General features: G+C 40.1%; 1 protein-coding gene across 1 annotated transcript in view; it reads right to left on the minus strand.

Moving 5' to 3' along the window:
• The window catches only part of NCKAP5 (NCK associated protein 5), a 424747-nt gene that overhangs the window by 285972 nt on the left and 115238 nt on the right, over window positions 1-23537 (minus strand). Inside the window, exon 3 of the mRNA XM_076343066.1 lies at window positions 4875-4952. Coding sequence (XP_076199181.1) covers window positions 4875-4952 — 78 coding nt within the window. The remainder of the gene's footprint in view (window positions 1-4874; window positions 4953-23537) is intronic.

The raw sequence follows: 23537 nt of genomic DNA on the forward strand, positions 1-23537 counted from the left end.
TCTCAAACCTGATCTTCTCCTACAGTGGGCGGCTCTTCATTCTCCCAGTCCCTGCCTTTGCCTTCTGCAGCTTGGGCGGTGAGGCTTGAGCACTTGACGGTGAAGATCGAGGCAAAAAAGTCATTGAGTACCTCCACCTTCTCCGTATCCTGGGTAACCAGGTCTCCCGTTTCCTTCTGGAGAGGACCCACATTTTCACTAGTCTTCCTTCTGTCACTGATGTACCTATAGAAGCTTTTCTTGTTGCCCTTGACGTCCCTGGCCAGATTTAATTCTATCAGGGCTTTAGCTTTCCTAACCTGGTCCCTGGCTGCTCGGACAATTTCTCTGTACTCCTCCCAGGCTGCCTGCCCTTGCTTCCACCCTCTGTAGGCTTCCTTGTTGTGTTTGAGTTTGTCCAGGAGCTCCTTGTTCATCCATGCAGGCCTCCTGGCATTTTTGCCTGACTTCCTCTTTGTTGGGATGCATCACTCCTGAGCTTGAAGGAGGTGATCCTTGAACATTACCCAGCTTTCTCGGGCCCCTCTTCCCTCCAGGGCTTTGTCCCATGGCACTCTGCCAAGCAGATCCCTGAAGAGGCCAAAGTCTGCTCTCCTGAAGTCCAGGGTAGCGAGCTTGCTGTGCACCCTCCTCGGTGCCCAAAGGATCTTGAACTCCACCATTTCGTGGTCACTGCAGCCCAGGCTGCCCTTGAGCTTCACATTCCCCACCAGCCCCTCCTTGTTGGTGAGAACAAGGTCCAGCGTAGCACCTCTCCTCGTTGGCTCCTCTGCCACTTGGAGAAGGAAGTTATCATCGATGCATTCCAGGAGCCTCCCGGATTGCTTATGCCCTGCCGTGTTGTCCCTCCAACAGATGTCGGGTGGTTGAAGTCCCCCATGAGGACCAGGGCTTGTGCACGTGAGGCTGCTCCTATCTGTCTATAGACGTCCTCATCCGCTTGGTCTTTCTGGTCAGGTGGCCTGTAGCAGAACCCCACTATAATGTCACCTGTCCCTGCCTTCCCTTTAATCCTGACCCATAAGCTCTTGGTTGGCTCCTCATCCATCCCCAGGCAGAGCTCCCTGCACTCCAGCTGGTCACTGACATAGAGGGCGACACCCCCTCCTCGTCCCCCCTGCCTGTCCTTCCTAAAGAGCCTGTATCCCTCCATCCCAACACTCCAATCATAGGAGCCATCCCACCACGTCTCCGTGATGCCAATAAGGTCGTAGCCCTGCAGGCGTGCGCACGTCTCTAACTCCTCTTATTTATTCCCCATGCTACGTGCGTTTGCATGGAGGCATTTAAGTCAGGCCCCCTCTGAAGCAGAGTTACTGGCTGGAGTGGCTGGATTTCCTTTGTGCTGCTCTTCAGGCGCTCTCCTGCTGACCTGTGATGCTTCTCCAGGCTCTGGGCATCTGTTGCTGGCCCTGGCATCAAACGGGTAGGAGTGGGATGGATTGAGGTTCCCCTCCCCTGGCAACTTTCCTAACACTTTCACCAAGACAGACTAAAGGTTTGGTCCTGGTTCCAGTACCACTACTAATAAAATTCCCTTGAAAGGTCTTAAGAACAGGGTCTGACCCTTGCATATTCAGGCAAGCATCCTATGCTGAAATACGAATTCTTTCTTCTGTTAAGGGAAGTAGTAATTGCTTTCACTGATCTATGTGTCAAGACTTAAAAATTATGATCTCCTGTCAAGGTCAGTTAGCAAAGACCGCAGGAGCAAATTTCTGCTTCTCGTGTTGATTGTCCATGTGATTCTGCCATAAAAATTATACATAGTAATACTCATTAGCTGAATTAGATAGAGCATTAAATGGCTGTGAGAAACAACACTGCAGGGGGATCCACCACCCCTGACCCAATTCTGTCCTATTTAAAGTTATTTCCGGACAGGGTAGGGCAGAGAAATCTAAAATAATCCGGTGTTCTGGTTCAAGCTGATAGGGTGAGATGGACAACTATTATTGTGCATCATCTCCAGTGATAAATGTTGGTGATTTACATAGACAGGGGTCAAATTTGTCTCACGTTGGATAAATTTATTTTGTTCAAACTTGAGAAATGGGGGAACCACTGACAAGTCAAATCTGCTATCACTTTCTTCATTCTTCATTTGAAAATAGTTATTGTAAAATGTTCAGTGTAAGAAAAGCTGTGTTAAAAAAGTCTGTGTCTCCACATACTAGTGAGGTACCTTCACTTGTTGTTGCAAAGGTTTTAAAGAATAGAACGTCTGAAGCTGGGCTAGAGGTCTATTTTAGTAGAAAGCTATAAAACGTGACCTAACCGTAGTCAGTTCTCCTGGGACAGCAATTACAGCAATAAATGTTCCACAGCAGATGCTAATGCCGTGTATAAACAGTCATCCTCTAAAATGAAAAGAAATTTTTGCCCCCACATGTCTTTTAGGATCCCATTGTACGTGTGGAAATGTAAAGGAAATGTAAAATTGATATGCGCACCATGACATCGGCTTTAGTCTCCTCTGTCTTGGCCTGGCCGCTATAAATCTGTCCCGGCTGTAAGTAACGCTGAAGGAGCTAAATGGTCAGAATTTGTGTCTGTCTTTTTTATTAGCTTGCCTAGAGTAAAGTAGGGGTTATCGGTCAATGTCAGGTTCAGCACCCAGTGACCCACTGGGTTAAAATTGTGGTAGTCACAAATCAAGAGCATAATGAAGTCTGAGAAGAGGGCTATGCTGATTTATTAGGACATCTGTCTGGCTATACACAGCCTAGTACTGCCCCTGCGTAGTGCGAGCTATTAGCATAATCCTCACCATGGAACATCTTAGAGATTTAAAAGAGAGAAATAAAGTGTTCAAAGACTGGCAAAACCAGGAGGGCTTATCTTGTAGTGCTTATTTTAAGTCTTAACTTTCTATGCCAATACCCCATAAAAATAATACTAAAAATAAATTAATATTAAAAATAAATTACTGTCTTCAGTTTTCCAAACCCACTGAATTTTCAGAACACATCTGAATGTCTGTTCATAATAAAATAAAGTCACTACTCCTGCTACTTTTCAAAGACTTTTTCACGTTTTAATTTTTTATTATTCACTTATATTTAACCATGGTAGCGTCATCCGCATATAATGTTATCATGTTCATTCTTACAAAAATTATCTCCTGAATTCTGTAATCGTAAATGTAAACTTCAATTTTTTGTGCCAATTATTTTGACTACTTTTAAAAGAAAGGAAGAATTAAACACAATCTTTCTGAGTTTTACCTGTGAATAAGACTAAGTCCATATCATAAATGCTGTATACCGTAAATGCTGTAATACTACTTTATATCCTATAGGCCAAGAAGGTTGTGAGATGCATACCAACTAGTACTGTCATGTGCAAAGCTACTGTTTTTTGTACATGAGAGGCATTCAGCGGAACCATCAGACAGATCGTTATTTCTTCCTTGATCAGAACTAAGGTGAAATAGGTTTCAATCTATGAATATTAAATTATTCCTTGAAGATTACTTTATATTTGACTATGTATTAATAAGGATTGTCAGCGCTCTCAGAAAAAAAGTTAAATATTGCATTTTAAAAATATATATGGCTGTCAATGTTGAATTAGTTTCATCACTGGTATTATTCCATTTCCTCTGTGTTAAATGTTATCCCGATAGGAATTTAGCTGGTAACTATAAAAATATGAGATACTGAGTAGTTAATAAATAGATACTGAATACTTCGAAAATACAAAGTACAAGCAAATACTGCAAAGTGCTGTCATGCAGATCTTTTTAGACCAGCTGTGATAACAACAATTCTATACAAATGAAAAGTCTGGAAGAATTAATTTTAAAATGATCGAGAGATAATTAGCTCATTAAGGGTGTGAGACTTCTGAGGCTTCTGAAGATTAGGTAATTTCTTGGCTATCTTTACCATTTTATATCAGAACAGCCCTGAAACAACAGCCAGAGAACAGTACTGCTGAAGTACAATAAAGAATCTATAACATTTTTGCCATCATGTCACTGTTCTGAATGACGCTTGATAAATTTTGGAAAGATGCAAACAATGCACAACCTCTCGTCCTACCTAATGAAGGCATCAATAGTAACACAGCAGCAAAACCACTGAAGTACAATATGTAATAAAATTGCTGTTGTAAAGAGGAAACTATGTCTGGAATGAGGTGAGCACCGTTTTGCAAGAGCTGACAACCTCCCCCTGTGAGTACACGACATTTACTGGACCAGACGAATGCATGGAGGTTTGCAAGGTCCTATAGCCGTCTTACCAGAGGGATGCAGAGTTTGAGGAGCTCTTCGGAAGTGCTCATGCAGTTATCACATTTGCTGTATGGCAGAGTAGAAACACGCACTAGCTGCACACTAGCATGTGGAAATCACTGCTCTGCTTAAACCAGAGTTAAGTCTGGGCAGCCTGCACTGAGCAATACGAACAGAGAAGAAATAGAAATTCTGCACTACCAGGAGTACTGCAAAGTTTTAAAACTGTGTTTATTTTAGTTTCCAAACTTCCAATTTCTCATGCTGCTATGCTGTTTTTTTGGCTACAGTTTGTGTGCCATTCAGTGAAAACACTTATACTCAAGAATATAAGACCATTTCTTAAATTCAGTCCAATTAAAAGAATCTGAAGTAGAGTTAGCACCCGCTGCTTAGAAAGCTGAACAAGAAGAAACCTGTGCACGTGTGTAACTGCCCTGATGAGCAAAGGCAAGATTCAACTCGTGTGTGATGTCCTACTTATTTCACTTAAGTAAGATTTGCTAGTCCACAAAGAATTAAAAAGTGGAGAAACTGAATACCCAATCATTTCTTTGAACTCAAGAAAGAAAACTATGGAGTGCAGTATTTTTTCCAAAATAGCAACATAAATAAATATGTATGTGCATAGTACTTGCCTCCATAAATTCCAGCGTTGTTCTTCCAGCTGAGTCACTAAATGCTCTATGTATTTGTTTGAGTCCATATATTCCTAAATGAAAAATGATTAAAAGGTTAGTTTTTCAATGCTCAAAGCATTTGTAAAATTTTGAGTAAAAGACAGTCAGAGTCAGTTTGTGGCATCCACTTTCATTTTGTACCCAAGGTTATCCCATGTACACAGAAATCACAATGATGTAAAAATCTAGATTAAAGCCAAATCTGGATTCATACCAAGTGAACAGGGCAGTAGCCCCATGCACTTTTCAGAGATTATTTGAGGGGAAGACAAAAGGCGGTGAGGATATGCAAGCAGCACAAATAAATTAGAGTACATATAAATACATATCCATATTCTAAGCCCAGAATTATCTTCCCTGGATCCAGACTGAAAAATAACTTCAGTCACTGTGTTGGTGCACATTTTGTTTACTTTAGCTATAAATCAAAGTGAACTGAATATTTGACTCAAATATTTATTTCATGGATGGTATGAAAAATATTATAGCATGTACCCTATTTGAAAATGAAACTATAACTCAGCTCCTATATCATTCTCCAGTTCAACTTTTGCAGATGCTGTAACTTGCAATATCAGCTATATGGAAGCTACTGTATTTGTGTCTAGAGAGAATTTCTGATAATAATCATGATCAGATGAACAATTCGGATTTTTTTCTTATTGAAGCCTATTCTTTAAACTCAACGCAAAGAGATGATGTTTATTCTCAGCAGAGAAATACATCAGTAATAGAAATATACCACTTCATTCCCAGGAGGAAGGCAACTTCAGTGTTATTTATATAAGATATTTCAGAATGAACCCACAGAATAACATGTGATATAATATGATATATTCCTATGTCAGCGGTACCAACACAGCCACATTACTATTATTCTGAAAACCCATAAGTAATAATATAACTCTCCTGAAATATCTCACCAAAGCAAAAATATGTTTCAAACCTCATGCTTCAGGAAATAACAAGTATTGGAGTACTATACGGAAAGAATCCATCTTCACTTTCTGGAGACAAAAGCTCTGCTTTTATAGCTCCACTTTTTTAGCTTTGGACTCATCACAAAACCACTTCATGGGGTTCTTGTTTGTATGAGGGGTTGTTTCTCTACTATTATTATTTATTTTGTGTACAAATACGGATTTTTGTTGCAAAGTAGTTGGTTCTTCTCAGCCATTTATCTTCATGACCAGGAATATGAGATAGCTACTACAGGGACAGTACATCATCATGTCTTCTCAAGGTGAAGATAAATTTTAGCTGATTTTAATGATAATAATTTATATAGAAATGCACATTTTTATTTTTCAGGACTGGAATTGTTCTAAGTGATTCTGTGTTTCTGCCCACAGTAATTATTTTCTTGTTCTGATTGAGAGAGAGAGAGAGAGAGTGGTTCCTCAAAGTCTGTCATGACACAAAGAAATGGTCCCTGGCACAGGCAAAGGAAGAGTAAGGAGCTGCTCCCCAGGAGCCTGTGCAAATGCATCTCGGCCGTACCCTGTTCAAACTGCATTGCTTGAAAACCTTTGGGTATTGTGAAACTTTCCATTAAACTCTGTGGTTGCCCCAAGCTTAAATTTTAATCTAACTGCTGTAGGTAGATATATCTTGTAGATTTTACTTTCAGAAAACATTAAATAATGTAAATCCTGAGAAACACCATGAACTTTAGTGGAATTAATATAGCTTTTATACCAGTGCTGTTTAGATTAGATGCTTGCTTCACCAGTGGCTCTTACTATCCCTGTTACTCAACTTGAGTTGAATTTTACTTGGAGTACACCATGTCAATTAAGCAGCAAGCTGCTTCTAAGCCAATACAAGTCAAGTCATTCTGTAATACACATATATTACAGTTCAGAAAAAGTATACTGTACAAATGTATAACGATGATTAGTTGCAGTACCAAGTTCTTTAAAAAAAGCTGGCTTTTTTTACTACAACAAACCTGGTATAAATTAGTATTAATACCTTTATATCTTTTTAATGTAATATTAAACAATATCCCTGATTTATTCATCAGTGCACTTTGCCCTCCAGGCAAGGATAGGATCAGCAGTTTTATTCTGCATAATTCTACCACGATAATATAAAAAACTCATTCTGAAGTGATTTTCTCAAAAATATTATCTAGAAATAAAGACAATGGGGAAAAAGAAAGCAATGTGTTTATCCTGTATGACTGCCGCCTTAATGTTAAGTTTTTCCTGTGGCAAATCAGAAATATTATTCTATTTCTCTTTGAAGACCTGCAACTCAGGAGTATGTAATCTGTCAGTGTGCAAAAGTGATGTAAAAAAATCAGCCATGATTTCACAGAAACATTGTGATTAGAAGTACCTCCTTTCTTCTATGCTGCTATGGCACATTCATCTGCCAGCCGTGTCCAAAGCAAGCCGTCTGCTTCAGACAAGGTCTCTGTTCCCAAGCCCAGGTTTCTGCTCTTTTCTGTTATCAGCTATCCCAATAAGCCAAATTCTGCAAACCCTGGATCAGAACCCAGTATTATCATTTTGTCAACGTGAAGCAAATAGCAAACAGTGATTTGAGATTTAGAGCAACTCTGTGATTTAGAATAACTTGGCACATCCAGTGAAAGCATAAAATCGGGGGAAAAAACCTCTATAGTAATCATACTTTTTCACAAAGACTATATATACAGTTTAGTAAAGTACTGACACTTTTCAGTACCCACTAGATCACATCAAGAGGAGTAATACAAATATTTTGTAGCTTCCTTGGAGCTCTGTCATAGCAGTGCTTGCACCATGTAGGCTTTGAGTAGCATGGCTAACTGTCGAGTCTGAAAAATTACACAGAGCGTCATTTTCAGGAGTTTGCATTATTGGAAGGAGGATCCAAGTGACCCACACATACGTAAGAAAAATACCTTTTCCTTATGAAAACAGAGACAAGGTCCAATAACTGAGTAAGGACAAGAATCATTTAGGTAGACATGACTGGTTCTTATACGAGATACTAATAAGACAGTTCAATCAAATAGGAGAGAAAGGCTGTGAAAGCAGTGGCCCCAGGGTGTCAAAAGTGGCTGACAATTCTGCCTGTTTCCACTAAACACTGAGCACCTGCAAAACGGGAGGGGGTAAGGCTGTGTAAGGCCAAGTCAACATTTCCGAAATTATGCAGCATTTTTATTCTGAAGTTGGAGGCGCCAAATCAGTGTATTTTTATAAATCTGATGATATTCTATAGCAATTCCGGAATCGCCATCCATGCCGTTATTCACAATTGGACTAGACCTCAGCAGCCCCGCTTTGAGCCCCGCTCTGACCTCCAGCGATTCCTCCCCACTTGTAGGATTACCAAGAAGTCCATGATTAAAAAAAAAGTGATTTTTTAAAATCCTTTTAAGAATAATGGGTGAAACCTGTCCCCTTTCTTCTCAATTAGTTAGCTTCCAGCCAGGAGGATTTCACTGCTCCATTTAGTCTCCTGTGATGCTGTATCACTTCACTGTTTTAAGGAAAAAACCTTCTGTAATATGTTTAAATGCAATAGAAAATCTTTCTAACAGCTGTGTAGATTCTGGCATCCAGGAGGAGTTGGTATGCAAATGTCACATACCAGCTCACCTAATTTAGAGAGCATTAGAGAATTGCTTTACCAAAATTATCACTGTTTTGAGCTGAAGCACGAGCCTACAAATATACCTAATATTTTTTTTGACAGAACTAAACATCTAACTTTGCAATGCTTAGTTGTTTTGCTTTTTTTTTTCTTTTCTTTGTTAGCTGGATGGCTGTCAGGAAAAAAAGGGGAAGAGAGGAAATGAAGTGCCTCCACTGAGGCCCGGGATCCACTGCTCGGTATTTTGGTTGGTTACATGGGTATTTGTTCTGGCATATCCATGTTGTTGTGTTGGGCAGGGTATCAAAAATCATACAGCACACAGAACATTTTCCCATCCATTGTTACAGAGCAAACCCTTAGGGCAACCTTAGGCTTATGACACAGGAGTCCCTCGCTGAAAGCTGGAGGCTCGATAAATTTAAGCTAAAGAAATAGCATGTAGTCTCTGCCTCTCTTAAGGAACTTGCACAGCTTGGTATCAAGGAGAGTTTAAAGAGCTTAGCAATATGTGAAAAGGATTAAGGATACAGTCGTTGATCCAGCAAATCACTTGATTACGTACTTAATTCAATAGGGCTACTCATGTGCTAAAAGTTAAGCATGTGCTTCGGAGCTTTTACTGGGCAGTGGTCACTGGGAGGTGGGCGGCGTTGCGGTGGGACCAGGCCATCCCACGGCAGTGGTACCCCAGCTCTCCTAAACCCACACGCCTCAACCGGGCATGCAGGCACACGGCAGCTGCCCTGCCTGCCGCTGCTTTGCCTGTCCTGAACAAGCTCCCAGCGTACGACCTGGGTGCACAGCTGAGATGCTCGAGTTGTGCAGAAAATAGGGAAATTGGGATAGAGCCTAGGCCAGCACTCATCTTCCTGCCGACTGGCTTTGAAGCAGGGCTGGGAGGTAAAAGTCATACTCAGCCCTGCAGAGCCCAAAGCGTCCCTTTCTCCCCCTGGCACATCTAACACCACTCCTGGTTCACTTGGGATGGATGCTGAGCAGACAGCCCTAATGCAGTCCTCTGCAACACTACCCCTTGACTCTGCTAATATTTGTATTTGAAACCAGACAGGAAAACATCAGCGTGGATTCAGGCCCGTGTGCTTCGCAGAGGAGGATGTTTGTCACTGGGGACTAGAGAAAAACAACAAATGAACAACCTGATAAACGTACAGACAAGTTCCTGCGAGTATCTGGAGCCGTCCAGCCCTGGAGACAGGGGACTACATAAAGAGCCCACAATCATCTGTTACAATGTGGAAAGTCGTATTTTCACAGGGAAAGGTTATTAGAAATCAAACAACAACAAAGCTGTCTGCAGCCAAACAGCAGACTGTTGCAATTAGGAAATGATGTTAGCAAAGCAAAGAGTGGATGGGATTGACCCGTGAGGGGGAGATCTAAGCTGTTACACTAAGTACAGAGACACAAGTCATCTCTGAAGGATCTTGGAAGAGTGCCTTGGGGTAAAGCTTTAGATCTAGGGAGAGTGCCTTCAGAGAATATTATAACTTTTGTAAAATATTTATTTTTGTTATCATCCTGCTGCATAAACCTTTGATAGAAAATAGGCCTTTTTCCAGCAGCCCAAGAGCATATATATATATATATATATATATGTATGTATTCTTGTCTGGACTATGTGTTTCGCATGTCTGAAAGCGTTATAATTGAGGATTTGAGTGAGCTGTCTGTTATACAACATTACTCAGCTGCACACTAAAAATAAATTAGGTATAAAAAAAGATAAAACCTCTTTGCATTAGATATTTTTGTCACTCCCTTCAATACCACACTTGGCTAGACTGATCACCTTTGGTGCTAAATAGCAATAAAAGCTAAACCGGGCGGCTTAAGAAAAGAAGATCTTTTAAAACTGCCATTATTGCTGATTTATTATTTTCTTACCTGATTTCAACATGTTATTTTAATTGTCAGTTTTATTAACAACTGGCATGAAAGTGTACATTTAGAGCATCTGCAATGGAGCAGAAGGCTGGCAAGAGCCTTCGTGCACATACCATGGCATTACACCATTATGGTAAAAACAGTAATGATCATTTTAATAAATATGTTGAGCAAATTTCTTAATTGTCCAAAATCACTTAAGCCTCAGTGAACAGTTCATACGACATCTCAGCTGCAGTGATTAAAACTGATTTACTGACTCATCTGAAGCCAGTTGTTTTCGTAAAAAATCAGCTGGGTTTTCCTTCTGCTGCTGCTTGGCTTCCATTTTGCACCCTATTAAGTGGCGCTATCCACAGAGGACAGCAGAGTTTAATGAAGCCTGAAATAGCACAAGCTCGATAGCTAATGGACAGATTCTGCACCCCTGTGCACTCTGAATACAGGGATGCAGAGACAGTTTGCGGAGGAACACTATCCAGATTTGCAGCTGGCATCCAGAGCCCCACTGCATTTGAATTTTTGCCAGTTTGTCCCCAAAGAAGCTCTGGGATAACGATGTGGGTACTTTGCTACTCAGTGACACCTGATGTTAGTGTTCCTCCCACACAGGGCCATGGAGAATGCTGTAGTTTTACGTTATTTTCCACCAGCTTATAAAACCTTCTGTTTTCTAGTAAGACATTTTTTACAAGGAAATCTCATGGCTCAGGCAGGCATGTGCAGGACAGATGTACGGACCAGTATTCTGTGAGGGCTCTTCCCTGGCTTAGTAGACAGTAGCTGGAAGTGAAGAACAGATTTGGTGAAAACCACTGCCACCATTCAGATTTCCAGATGCTTGGCTGCTTTGAGTTGGTCATCCTTTAAGGGTTACAGTGGTTTTACATGTCAGTTATACAACCTACATGGGCCTCGACATGAAGGATAAGTCATAGCAGGTAGGAGGATAGCAATGATTCCAGACTTAAATTCTGGAAGAGAAAAAGCTAAAAAGTTGACCTAATTGAGGTTAATAACATTAAAGTAGATTTGCAGTAAATCAATGAAGTATCTCGGTACAGGGGATGAAGGAAAGAATCCCAGAGCTTCCTAGCTGCTACCCCATGATGCTAAGGAGTGAAACTAAAAAGGCAAAAATGTATGTTTCAGCTTTCCAAAGGGAAGCCTGATGACAGATTCAGGCAGAAAAATAGCAGAGCAGCTTTCAGCTGGACTGAATCTGCTGAGTTCTGCCTTTTTTGATACAAGTGAGTGCTGTAATCTTGTAGGATGCTGCAAAATTCATAGTAATACAACATTGTATCTCCCTTGTAAGACCTTTCCTTCAAAGGGATGCCTGCTATCCTCTAGCAAGAACACACAGCTTCAGTTGAAAGGTACATGATTTCTCAGTGTCCTGATTCCTCACCAAAACCAGATAACTAAGCAGAGGCCTAGAGGCTGTATGTCTGTAACCCAGGCCATCAGGGTCAAGGTAAATGGAGAAGCTCCAGCAGATGCCCATGTTTTCCATGGCCTAGAAAATCTCTGGCAGTGGTAAAACCAACGTACTGGATCTCACGTCAATTTAATACTCTGGCCCCTAACTTTCAAAGCAGTTAATGGTTTAAGCAACAGCTAGGTTAATGGACAAATGTCAGTTTATAAAACAGTATGACAGCTGTCCTATTTCAGGGCAATGAAGCAGAGCCCAAGATAAAGTAGGTGAGTGTTAGGATAAATTCCTAAGATCAAACAGATGAAAACAATATTTTACAGAAAATAGTCACTTGGACAGACAATTTCAAACTGGGATCCATTAAAAAAATATGTGCTTATTTGACAGAATGGAATATTTTTTCAAAATGAGATAGGTTATAAAGTAAGACAGTGGGGAGTAAAGTCAGAAACTGAGAAGATGGATGAAATACAAGAGGAAGAGACAACTAAAACCAGAAAGAAGGACAGCAGGAGTGAGTAAGTAGAGTGAACGTGTCTAGAACTTGACAGATTTTTTTGTAAAAATACCTTTTACTCCAAAAATTTAGCATTCCTTGGGCCTAAAAGTCTCTATGCAAATAAAGGCCATGGAAGTTTTGTCATTTCTACTAAATACTGAGCAAATTATTCTGTTTGGCTGTATAAATAAAGGAAACTGGACATTTTGTCCAACAGGCAAATCCATGCTATTTTTAGTTGATTTTCTTTCCCTAAAAGAAGTATAAATCAGTAAAAGCAAATACAAAGCATTACCTGGAATTTACTAGAATTATCTTGACATAGAAAAGGATGATATCATACCTGAAAGGTTTGAATTTATTAGACATCCTCTAAGTCATGGAGCTTTTAACACCAGTTAACAGCTTCATTGAACAATACATCAGAGGTACACGCTGTCGCTGCAGGATCAAAAACCAAGATCATATAGAAGTGTGTCCTACAGCATCAACAGGTGGATGCCCTTGATTTGTATTTGGGGTCAAATCAGGAGATCCTTTTGGTAATCAGTCTGCATGAAGGCTGAGCGTCCGTGGATACCCATCTATCCTGAGTGTAGTTCACTGTGAATGAAGTTCAAGCAGGCTGGTTAGGGCCTGATCCTGAGCGACAGGCAGGGAGCAGGAACTGCAGCAGATGCAGATGATGGTGCAGATTATGGGCTGCGCTCACCCGCGCTAGTCCCAGAGGAAAGCAAAGCACCAAGAACTCTTTGAGCTTCTAAACTACCAAAAAAATCAACTAGGCAATTGCAGCAGCCAAGGATTTTAGCGGGAGACGGGCAAAACCTGCCTTTTTGCCAGGAAGAGGAACGGATATGGATGAACAGGTTGCACCACAGTGCCCTGATCATGTCTCCTGGGCAGGTTTGGGGCTGCTCTCCCAGTTACCTCAGCATATGGGAAGTTCTTGTCCTCAGTCAGTATAAAACATCTCTGTATAGTGAAATACAAAATGAACGTACAAAGTGAAGCTTAGCATAGTGGTACGTGTGACAGTTCCCAGTTGTTCAAAGTTATTGATGACTATGTGTAACTTAAGGAGGTGTCAGTGTGACAGAAATGTTTATATCCCAGAAGTTCCACAAATGAAAAGGCGTCAGTGTTATTTAGGGCAATAGGAATTTGCTATATAGCTAAACCAGACATTCAGAGTCAAGAAAAATGAGTGCAAGAAGATGTGCAGATTTTATGAGTTTGCTGCTACACAATGTGCATATTTACATGAAATAATTAGCTGTAGTCTTGTTTATGTCAAATCCAATTTACATTAATAAACTTCACCCAGCAAAGACACTGGTGCTGTAAGAAAATGCCCAGAAATGTTAGCAGCCGTAAAGATGCAGAGTAAACACTGGAGCATTTAATTAATCAATTTCTGACATTACCAGGTAATTACAATTTCTGAATCATTTCTTGGATGTTTTTTATGAATATAAATCAACCACAACACACAGAAGAACTGCTGGCTGGAGGCATTTGACTTGCATAGACATATGGCACTTGCACGTGACTCACACTGACTAAAGAAGACAAGGAGTTATAACAAGGATAGAAAAACATTCATGGGATCTATTGCAGAGTTGGGGAAATCTAATTCTAAGGTTATTACAGACGTTTGGGATTCACAGATAAAGACGCTTCATTCTCAGTATGTATCAGACTTGTTAACTCATTTGGAATAACCGCTATCATCCATCCTAACAACAAATACCTTGGGACCTGAAGTTTTCTATCATTTTCTTTCACTGCTTCATTATCACTTGTCCTCATGTATATTCTGGCAACTTCTGAGAAGGAACACACACAAATCAAATGTATCTTCATATAGTTTTCTTTCTACTTAAAAACAAACTAAATAACAAAGCAGTAGATGCTCATCAGTTCAATCATTCTCTTATTAAAAGTCCATACTAAAAAATATAAAATATAATATATATGCACATATATACACATATATGCACCCAAACTATTCTATGATTCTGTGATTCTATATAAAATACATAAATGTAATGTAAAAATCCAACACAATGCTATAGGCATATCAATCTGATGATCCCAAAATACGTCCAAGCATCAGTGGACAAAACAAGGCGAGAAAAAGTTCTGAGGATTTCCGGCTTCCGTCCCCTGCTCTAAGTACAAGGGTAACCCGGGGTTTAGCAAAACCCAAATTATCAACCCTTTAGGGTTTGTATGGACAGAAAACAGAGAACCTGGAGATGAGCAGAGAGGAGGCGATGCGCGGTGCCAGGGGCCAAGACCTCCTTTCCAGACAGGTCTCGCTTGCTTTCTCCTGCCATCCCTCTTTCGCCCGCCTGCCAGCATGCTGTGCTCTAGCCACAAACTTTTTCAAACAGAGGAGGGAACTCGTTGTGGCACATTTTGAAAATTAATCTCTGTGTCAACGGCTCTGCTTGCAATGCCTCGCACATGCAGATCTATAGTCAAGAAAAATTTATCTCAGCATTAAAAATGTAGCAATGCTCAGGAAATCTCAGAAGCTGCTTCCAGCACTCTGCCTCTTCCTGGTATGCTGAATTCAGTGGAACTACTCTGACTTACATCCATCCATCTCATCTATATGATACACAAACATACACACACAGATAAATGATGGAACATGCAAGTAAATATGCTCCTAAAAGTCCCCCGTTCATTGGTTTGCTTTTTCACTCTGTGTTTGTATAGAGAAAAAAGAAACAAGTCAGAAGCTGACACACAAATGTACCTCTGAATTTTTATAGTTTTATGATAAACAAAACCAGCAGCCGTGCTCACAGGGAGCGCTGTCAGCTCGTGCTCTACCTGAAGCACATTTATTGTCAGCTGTCATTACCAGGGCTTGCAGGTTCAACTTAGGGTTTTGATTGATTATAGGACACAACCGAGTCTAAGGCATGAATCAGTTGTAAACTGAATCACGCTGTTTATTCAGCCAAAATTCCCACTGATTTCCATGAGAGATTCAAGAAAATAAGAACAGGATTGGCCCTGCTTGTATTTTTTTGTGCAAATGAAAAAAAAAATCTCTAAAATTTTCAATATATTTTCTTGTAGGTAACAATTCAATTCAATGCATGTGAGAAGCTAACCTTCCCTGACAGTTTTGCAAATCGGTTTTCCCATAAGGAGCTCTGATCCCAACTGCTGCAGCTCTCTGACAGCCACCGACTGTTGCCCCTTGTAAGACGAGCTCACAGTCCCGGCGCAGGACAGGCAAGCGCACTATGGAACCTGACTTTCTGGGGGATTAATCATAAGAAGTTTGGCATTTCCTAAGTGGTGTATAGGCTAGACGGCATCATGTGATACTGGTTGGAGATAAACTTGTAAGTATACCAGGGATTTAGTGAAAGTGGATTTAGTGGAAGGAAAATGTTTCACTTTAATGGTAAGCTCCGTAAAGTCCCAGAAAGGGAATAAGAACTGGAACATTTGTGTCAGCAAACAGCATACAAGCATGCATTTATGTTGTGTAGGCCTGTTAAATACTTAAGCCAAAGCAGTGCCTTTAGTTATATCCACTAATTCTCAGTAAACTCAGTGGAACAGAAAGCACAAAAGCACTGAAAGCACAGGTTCTTGCTGGGCTGCAACTCCAACCCTGTCATCCCTACCGATGCTATAAACACTTACAGACATACATATCCGTCTGGGACAGTAGTGGCAATTAGATGCATTGGCAAGATTAGAGCATACATGGACTAAATGGGATGCAAAATGACACAACAGACTGCTGCTCGGGTGCAGTTCCCTGCAGGCATGGATTTTTATATGAGCGCAATGCTCCAGCTCTTCAGTTTCCCTCAGTGACAGGCATGTTTCAAGCGGCCATGCAGCAGCCTCTGTGTCCTTTTGACAGCCAGAGAGAGCTGTGCACCAGCCGAGGAAGGCGAGTATAAAAGGTTGCTTTGATGGAAAGCTGAGAGCTAGAGCCATGCTCCCAGAGCGGCTGCAATGCATGGAGAAGGGGACTTGGGGGAGGCCTCTATTGACCTGTAGTCAGACGTGGAGCAGGGAGATGATGCACTTGGGTGAATGTGGATGCAAATTGTTGAGTTTAATGTGTAGGAGTAACTGAGCATAACATAAAGGTTTTCATAAAGTAGAAATTGGTAGTTCTAACTCCTCACTTATGTTCCAAACAAAGCAAAGAACTCCCCCTTCAATTCCTGCATATAACAATTGTATTAATTATCATTATTATCTTCTGCTTTTATAAGAGGTCTAACACATTATTAATGTTTTGTCTTCCGAACGCTTGTAACTTCAATATGCCATGTACAGTAGATGCTAAACAAATATAATGACACTACTCAATTTAAAGAGAATCTATTTCCCTTTCATAAAAATTAAAGTGAACCTTTAATTTCATTCAGCATTTTAGAATTCACAGGTACAATACAATACCAGTGAGATCAAAGCTGTAATTTAGCTCCTGGTTAACACTAATAATTTTTCTGCAGTTGAATATTGCTGCACTGAATTGCAGATCCATCTCAAATGTTATGTGCCTAGAGATATTAGTTACAGTTATTGCAAAACATTCTGTTTATTCAAATAAGACTGAAACAAACACAAACTGTAGCATGAAAGGCTTGAAAATACTTGTTTAGATAAATATTCATTGTCGGCTGCTACGCAGGATATATAGTGACAATTCAGATTACATGATAGATTTTTATTTTATACACTGTCTTGCCAGTTAGCATTCAAAAATGTAACTTTAAAAATGCCCTCAATTTTATGTGTGAAATAGCAAGTGAAATACTTAGCTGTCTATGTTTCTTAAACATGAATCTTTCAGTCCCCAGGGAACTTAATGTGAATTAACAGTGAGAACATAAGCATAAACCTATATTTCTGCTAATCTAATTCTTGTCACTAATGGCGGCTTACTGGAAAAGTCCTGTACAATATTTAACTGAATTACATTTTAAAGATCTTTATCATCATAAGCTGGAAAATCTATGGCAACAAGTGCTAAGTCATGTTAGCGTACCTGCTGCTCTACTGCCGACTTTGTGATGTTTAGATACTGCATCTCTCTCTTGGGAAACAGAGACATATACACAATTTCCTGCAGAAGCCTTGGTTGTCACTGGTCTGAGACACAGAGGACAAATTAAAACAGAATACATATCAATCCTGTACCTAAAAGCATTCTTTTTTCACACGAAGTTGACATCCCATTTCCTGTGTGTAAGGGTGTTACGGGTCAGCTTCAACTGGAATCATGCCGACCTTGATGGAATTAACTGAGGGCATGTCAGTCCAAAATGAAGACAGACGAGAGACACAAAGTAATCAGTTTTTTCTCTCTACTGTTAATGGGTGATTTTTAGAGTAATTGGACAAAAAAGATTTTTAAACAACTAGTTTTAAAAAAAGTGTTGTTTGGGGATACTAATTATTTTACATAAACACTGATACATACTGATCTCTTGCTGTCATCTAGCATTTGTTAAGCATCTTGTGTTTCTGAGTATTCAAAACTAGCAGCAATAATTTATATACAACAGAAGGGTTGAAATACTGCATCTGAACTGTGTAGGTGCTCCATGAGTGAATCACAGACAATTTACTGTATGATCCTCGCAAGGGCTGATGATTTAGGTTACTTTCCATAAGCCTTAAGATGTTTGCATGCATACTCTAGATCAGAAATATTGAGCTTATATTAAATCACAGGAGAAAAAAAATACCAACTTTAAGAAACTTTAAAAGTTAAGAGAGTTTCCAGCCCAGAAAGTGCTAAAGAATTAGGTATGCGTTCCCTTTCAAATCTTGATCATCTACACTAATATGCATTTCATGAACGATTATGGAAAAGGTTGATTAGTCTTGAAGGCTCTGCCCCGTCTCACAGCTTAGGCCATGGCAGAGCCCCTAGCAGGCAGTACGTACGGCGGCAGTGGGGCAGGTCTCGCAGGTATCCAGCTCCCACGGGAAGCCTGCAGAAATGGTAGGAACTTCTCAGATCTCACTTCTCACATAAAGAGAAGCCTACCACGTAAGTATGGTTTTAAGGTGTTACAGACATCAAGGTAGTCATAAAGCTGAACCATTGGATCCACTCAGCCGTACTCACGTAATCTTGCGTGGCTTTGCTGTGAAAAGTGCTGAGCATCTGCAAGTCTCATTGATACTGCAGAATTAAACTTATTCAGGGGAGGAAAAGCAATTTTCAAACTTTAGATAAAGTCCTTAATCATTCATTTAAAAAGCATTTCCATAGCCATCAACTTGACAGTATTTAAATGAAAAGACTCTGAAAATCTCTTGTTTTCCAACAGGAAATGTTTTCAGGGATTGGCATTTCACATGTATAGAGAAATTTACAGTAATCATATCCTGATGACAAGTCTAGAAGAGGATTTACATCTAACAGGAACGATCTAATTTATCTTTCATACAGTAATACCCAGTGGCTATTGTGAACATTTCATTATCAAGGAAATTAAATACAACACAAGAAAATTAATGTTTTAAGAGAAAGTCGTATGGTCCATTTAACTCTTCTTTTGACTGTCCACATAATGTAATAAGATAATTTGCTTCTTTTCATATGCCTGAGTAATAGAAATAACACTTTTCATAAATCATCTACAAAAGCTTTAAGAACAAAAGGAAGCTAGTCAGTATAAAGCTTTCAAATTACTTCTATATAAATGCATATCGTGTACTTCAGCAATCCCCCTCTGAAAGAAAAACCCCTTACACTAAATAATAACCTTCCTCCTCTTCTCCTCTCCAACTGTTTCTGTTTGGATATCAAACATCCTCACTGCACAACAGTACTGTCCTCTGGTTGTACGGGACTCAAAGGAAATTTTGTCACAAACTCAAGTGTCACAAACTCACTGTTTGGATGTGGAGATGGTGGCACACTATGAAAGCACGGCATGCACTCCCAGCAGGAAGATGCCTCAATGCTTTATGGTTGGAGACTTGTAAGGAAGCGCTCAAAAGTTTTGCTGGTGAACAGAGTCATTTCTCTTGCCTCACCTCTCTTTCTTCCAAGCACCCTTTATAATTCTGAGTCTTGTAAAACAAAATTGTTCAACCAAAAGTTTTTGCAGTACTAGTGAAGGAACAGGGCCTTATGGAGAAAGCCTCCTTCATGCACCTGGGATGTGGCTAAAACAGCCTTCCTGCAGAAAAGGCTCTAGACCTGGCATCCCGGTAAGTTGTCCTGCTGTAGTCTCTCCTGATGAGGATGTTCAGGGTAGGATTTCAGATTACACCCAAGCCTGCAGTGCTCACTTAAACAAACGTATCTCAGCTTGGTACGGCCTGGGTCTATCAGTTCAGCCACTCTTGCCTGTGTCACTCCAGTTGTTGAAGGGAGAAGCACAAATCACAAAGGAAACAAAACAGCACGGGGTTAGATGGGGCTTTTAAACATCTAAAGATGCAGATAGGCACCTAATGAGATTTTCATGAGAATGTGCTCATTCTGCTCCCTTGGAGATTTCTGAAATCCCTCTAGACTTTTGGTAAATTTTCAAATCCGTCTCCCCCTTCCTTCCTATGTATCCCACAGCTTTGCTTTTCTCTTTCTGAGAGGGGGAGGGCAAGGAAGCCCAGCATATAAATTCCTTTCTTTTGATACTTGTATTCATACCGCATAAGGTAAAAAAACCCTCCTATGTACATATTTGAAAGACACAATCATTTATGTGGATAGCTGAATTCCCCCTTATATTACTTTGCATTCACGCATCAGATGCCTGGGGCCAGAAGGACATGCTGACTATGAGGGTATCTGTCTAGCCACAAAGTAAATACGGGGCAAGGGGAGGATTAAGACAAGGCAAATAAGTCTGCCATTTCAGACTGCAAAACATTGCAGGCTCTCCTGCGATGCCAAAAGAGTGAAGAATTTCACAGAGATGATTGGACTGATCTCTGTGCCAGGGGAAACTGAGTCACTGAACAGGTCATGTTCTCCGAGTCATTCTGGCAAGACCGTGGCTGAAAGGAAGATGTCCTCAGTCCTTCCAGTCCCTTAGTCTGATTACATTCATCTCCCTAACCTGGCATCAGAAACATGCCAAGTATGCATGTGCATTATACATACACGCACGTGTACGAAAAATAAGCCAATTCAAACAGTGTGTATTTAGTTAGGATCCAGTGACTTAATCCTACGGTCTTGAAAATTGGAGAGGCCCTTTCCAAAAGAGGGTTATGCAGTCAGCTCTACCGACGTCTCAGGAACAAGTGATTTTTTGCTGCTTTGACAGATTGTACTGCCTATGCTAAGATGTATCAGCTGATAGATCCCAAGCCATATTGAATTGTTTTATCTTTTAAATTTTGATGAAAAAGACCTTTAGATTATTTTTCTCCTAAAATGCTCCTGATTAGAGCTTCTTCTTTCAAATCTAATCCTAAATTATTAATCAAGGCAGAGTTTTCTGCTTTCCACAAATCAGTAATTATTCGTTTAGCTATGATTAGTGCTACATGGGGAAAACCTTTGTTTTAAAAAAGGCAGCATTCAACACTTAACAGATACGGTACATCATAAATGTAGCTTGGAGTTGGAAAAGCGTGGAGATGTACTATTCTCCTGGGAGTTCTGAGGATTTCCTCCTCATCTAATTTGAATTTATAGCATTGATATGCTATAACTGCTTTATCTGAAAATGGTTATGCACACCAAAGATATGAGACACATGCTGATATCCACCAAGAGGAAATTCTTGAACATGATTGCAAACTCCAGAAGCATTTACTAACTTATAATCTTTATGGGAACACTAACTAGTTCCACAATGACATCTGATTATTTGCATCCCCTCAAAGCTTTGGGAAAGTTTGTAAACCAGACTGTTTCCAGTGGATAGCACTGCAATTCCAGTGACACAGGAACACAATATTAGGCTAGATTTCACCAATCCTACCCCCAATTTACATTATTATTTTCATCAGCATATATAAGCTCCCAGAGAGGCAATCAGACGTGGAGTCCAGCTATACCAGCATATGAAGGCACAGTTCCTGCCTTGGCCACCCCAAGGTCAGAGGAAAACCTCAGTCTAACTGAGTTTGGAGATAGGACTGAGTTTTGAAATTAACTCTAGGTTCAGGGTCTACATGAACAACAACAGAGAAAGTTGCAGTCAGATAACAATATCAGATATCCAGTAAAAGAGGTTAAATATTATTGCTATGGATCAAAATGATAGAACAGCATGTGTCTGCATTGCTAAATGTGAAGAGCAGTGTCAAAGCCCTTTCCACGCTCATCCTCTCTCCGGACCAGCCCGTGGAGCTGCTGCCTGTACTCATGCTGCCCGGGGCACACACATTATCCCTGCTCAGTTGAGGGGGCGGGGGTGCTACTCAGGGCAAAATCAGCAAAGAAAAGGAGCAGTAAAGAGTTCACACCACTCTCTGAACTTGGAAAATTTCAGTTAATTATTAAATAATGTCATTTGGGGGCTTGCAGTTCATGGACAATAAGCTGTAACTTAGACATGTCAATTAATGTTTTAATTTTGTGTACTTAGAGGCTCGCTCATGCCTGCAAACAGCTTTTCCGAGACACGACTGGTGACATTTCCCACTTCCTCATCTATTTTTCTCCTGTTGCTCCTGTTATGACTAAAAGCAGCAGGATTATATTTTTCTCAGTGGGAAATGTGTCACCTGCTGTTGAAAGGAAAGCAATTATTGTGTCCTCGCTAAATCTTGGGCCTGTTTGTGTAGAGCTTTAGAGCTTAAAAATATAAACATCCAGCTCTGTGCCAGTGTAAGTGGTTAGGCACTTTGGAACCCCAGCTGGGATCCCCCTGGATGTCACCTTCGGCGCCTGTTAAGCACAGGGAAAGATGCCAAACCCGAGTGCCTTTCCCGTAACTGTGTCTAATCAATGGAAAGTAAAAGTGAATGATGTGCTCTTAGTTCCTGCACAGGACACTTCAAAACATTAGGTTCTCCCTCTTCCCGCTTATTCCAGGAGTCAGATTATACTTTTCAGCTTTGCTCAAACGAGATTTATGTCTGCCCTGCATTTGTGCAGTTGTTTTCACTCCTTTTGTGTGTTTTTATGTGACTGTAAACCTGTCTGACAAAGGGACGGGTATTTTATTTGCACACTGTCAGATGCTATTTCTCTGTGCAATCTCCTGTTATCAAACAGAAAAAGTCTTATAATCAAAATGGGAAATAAAGCAACTGGACATGTACATTTGCAGTTGGCCAAAAGCAATAAAACAACCAAACTCACAAAATGTGTGTATTTTCATAAACAGGTATACACACATGAACAAAAGGATGTATAGGTGCATGCTAAGAGACGGTAGCTTTTAATACACAAAGTTTGTTTCTCATGGGTCTATTGCTATTTAGATATTATTTTTTTCCATTGAAGCGAAGAAAATGCATATACGTACTTGAAAGGGAAAGAGCACAAGTATGACTAAATTTAAGAAAAAACTAATCTTACACTAATTATGAAAGGAAGTTTCTAGCCCTGCTGATCACTGCCCTAGGATCTAGGGAAGTGGATCTAGAATCACATCTAGGGAAAGGATCAGCAGCCTCAGTATCTGGCATAATTTCAGGTAATAAAAGAAGTGTTCTCAATTTTTACGACCTTATGATCCCAACCAATAATAGTAACGGTCACGAAGATCTATTTTCCCTAACATAAATTAAACAGTTACTTCATATTTAAAATAGGGATCATCTACAAACACATTTAGGAGTTACTGTCTATGTAACTGTGGTATTTTGGAAGAAAATACACCTGTATACCTATTCTCATTTCTAACAAAGCATGAAAATGCAAGCTGGAAAGCCATTTTTTCATATGAAGCACTACATGTGGTGACCATATTTGTAGACAACTGTCTATTTATAGGCATTTTTAAAGCACCTATCTGTCTTAAGTTAACCATGTTAGATGGACCACAAAGGTCTAGTATCTGTTTACTCAGATAGCAATTATACTGATACTTTTGCTGTCTTCTATATCTTAATAAAAATGGATATCTGAGATTTACTGAACCAAATTTGTCTACTCCATTAGTCCTCTCTCTGATAATGGCTAGGCCCAGCTATTTCAGATGAAGGTCTATGAGCCCCAGGAACAGAATAGAATAATTTGGGTTGAAAGGGACC

Source organism: Aptenodytes patagonicus, chromosome 6, assembly GCF_965638725.1.
Source record: "Aptenodytes patagonicus chromosome 6, bAptPat1.pri.cur, whole genome shotgun sequence".
Classification (NCBI taxonomy): Eukaryota; Metazoa; Chordata; class Aves; order Sphenisciformes; family Spheniscidae; genus Aptenodytes; species Aptenodytes patagonicus.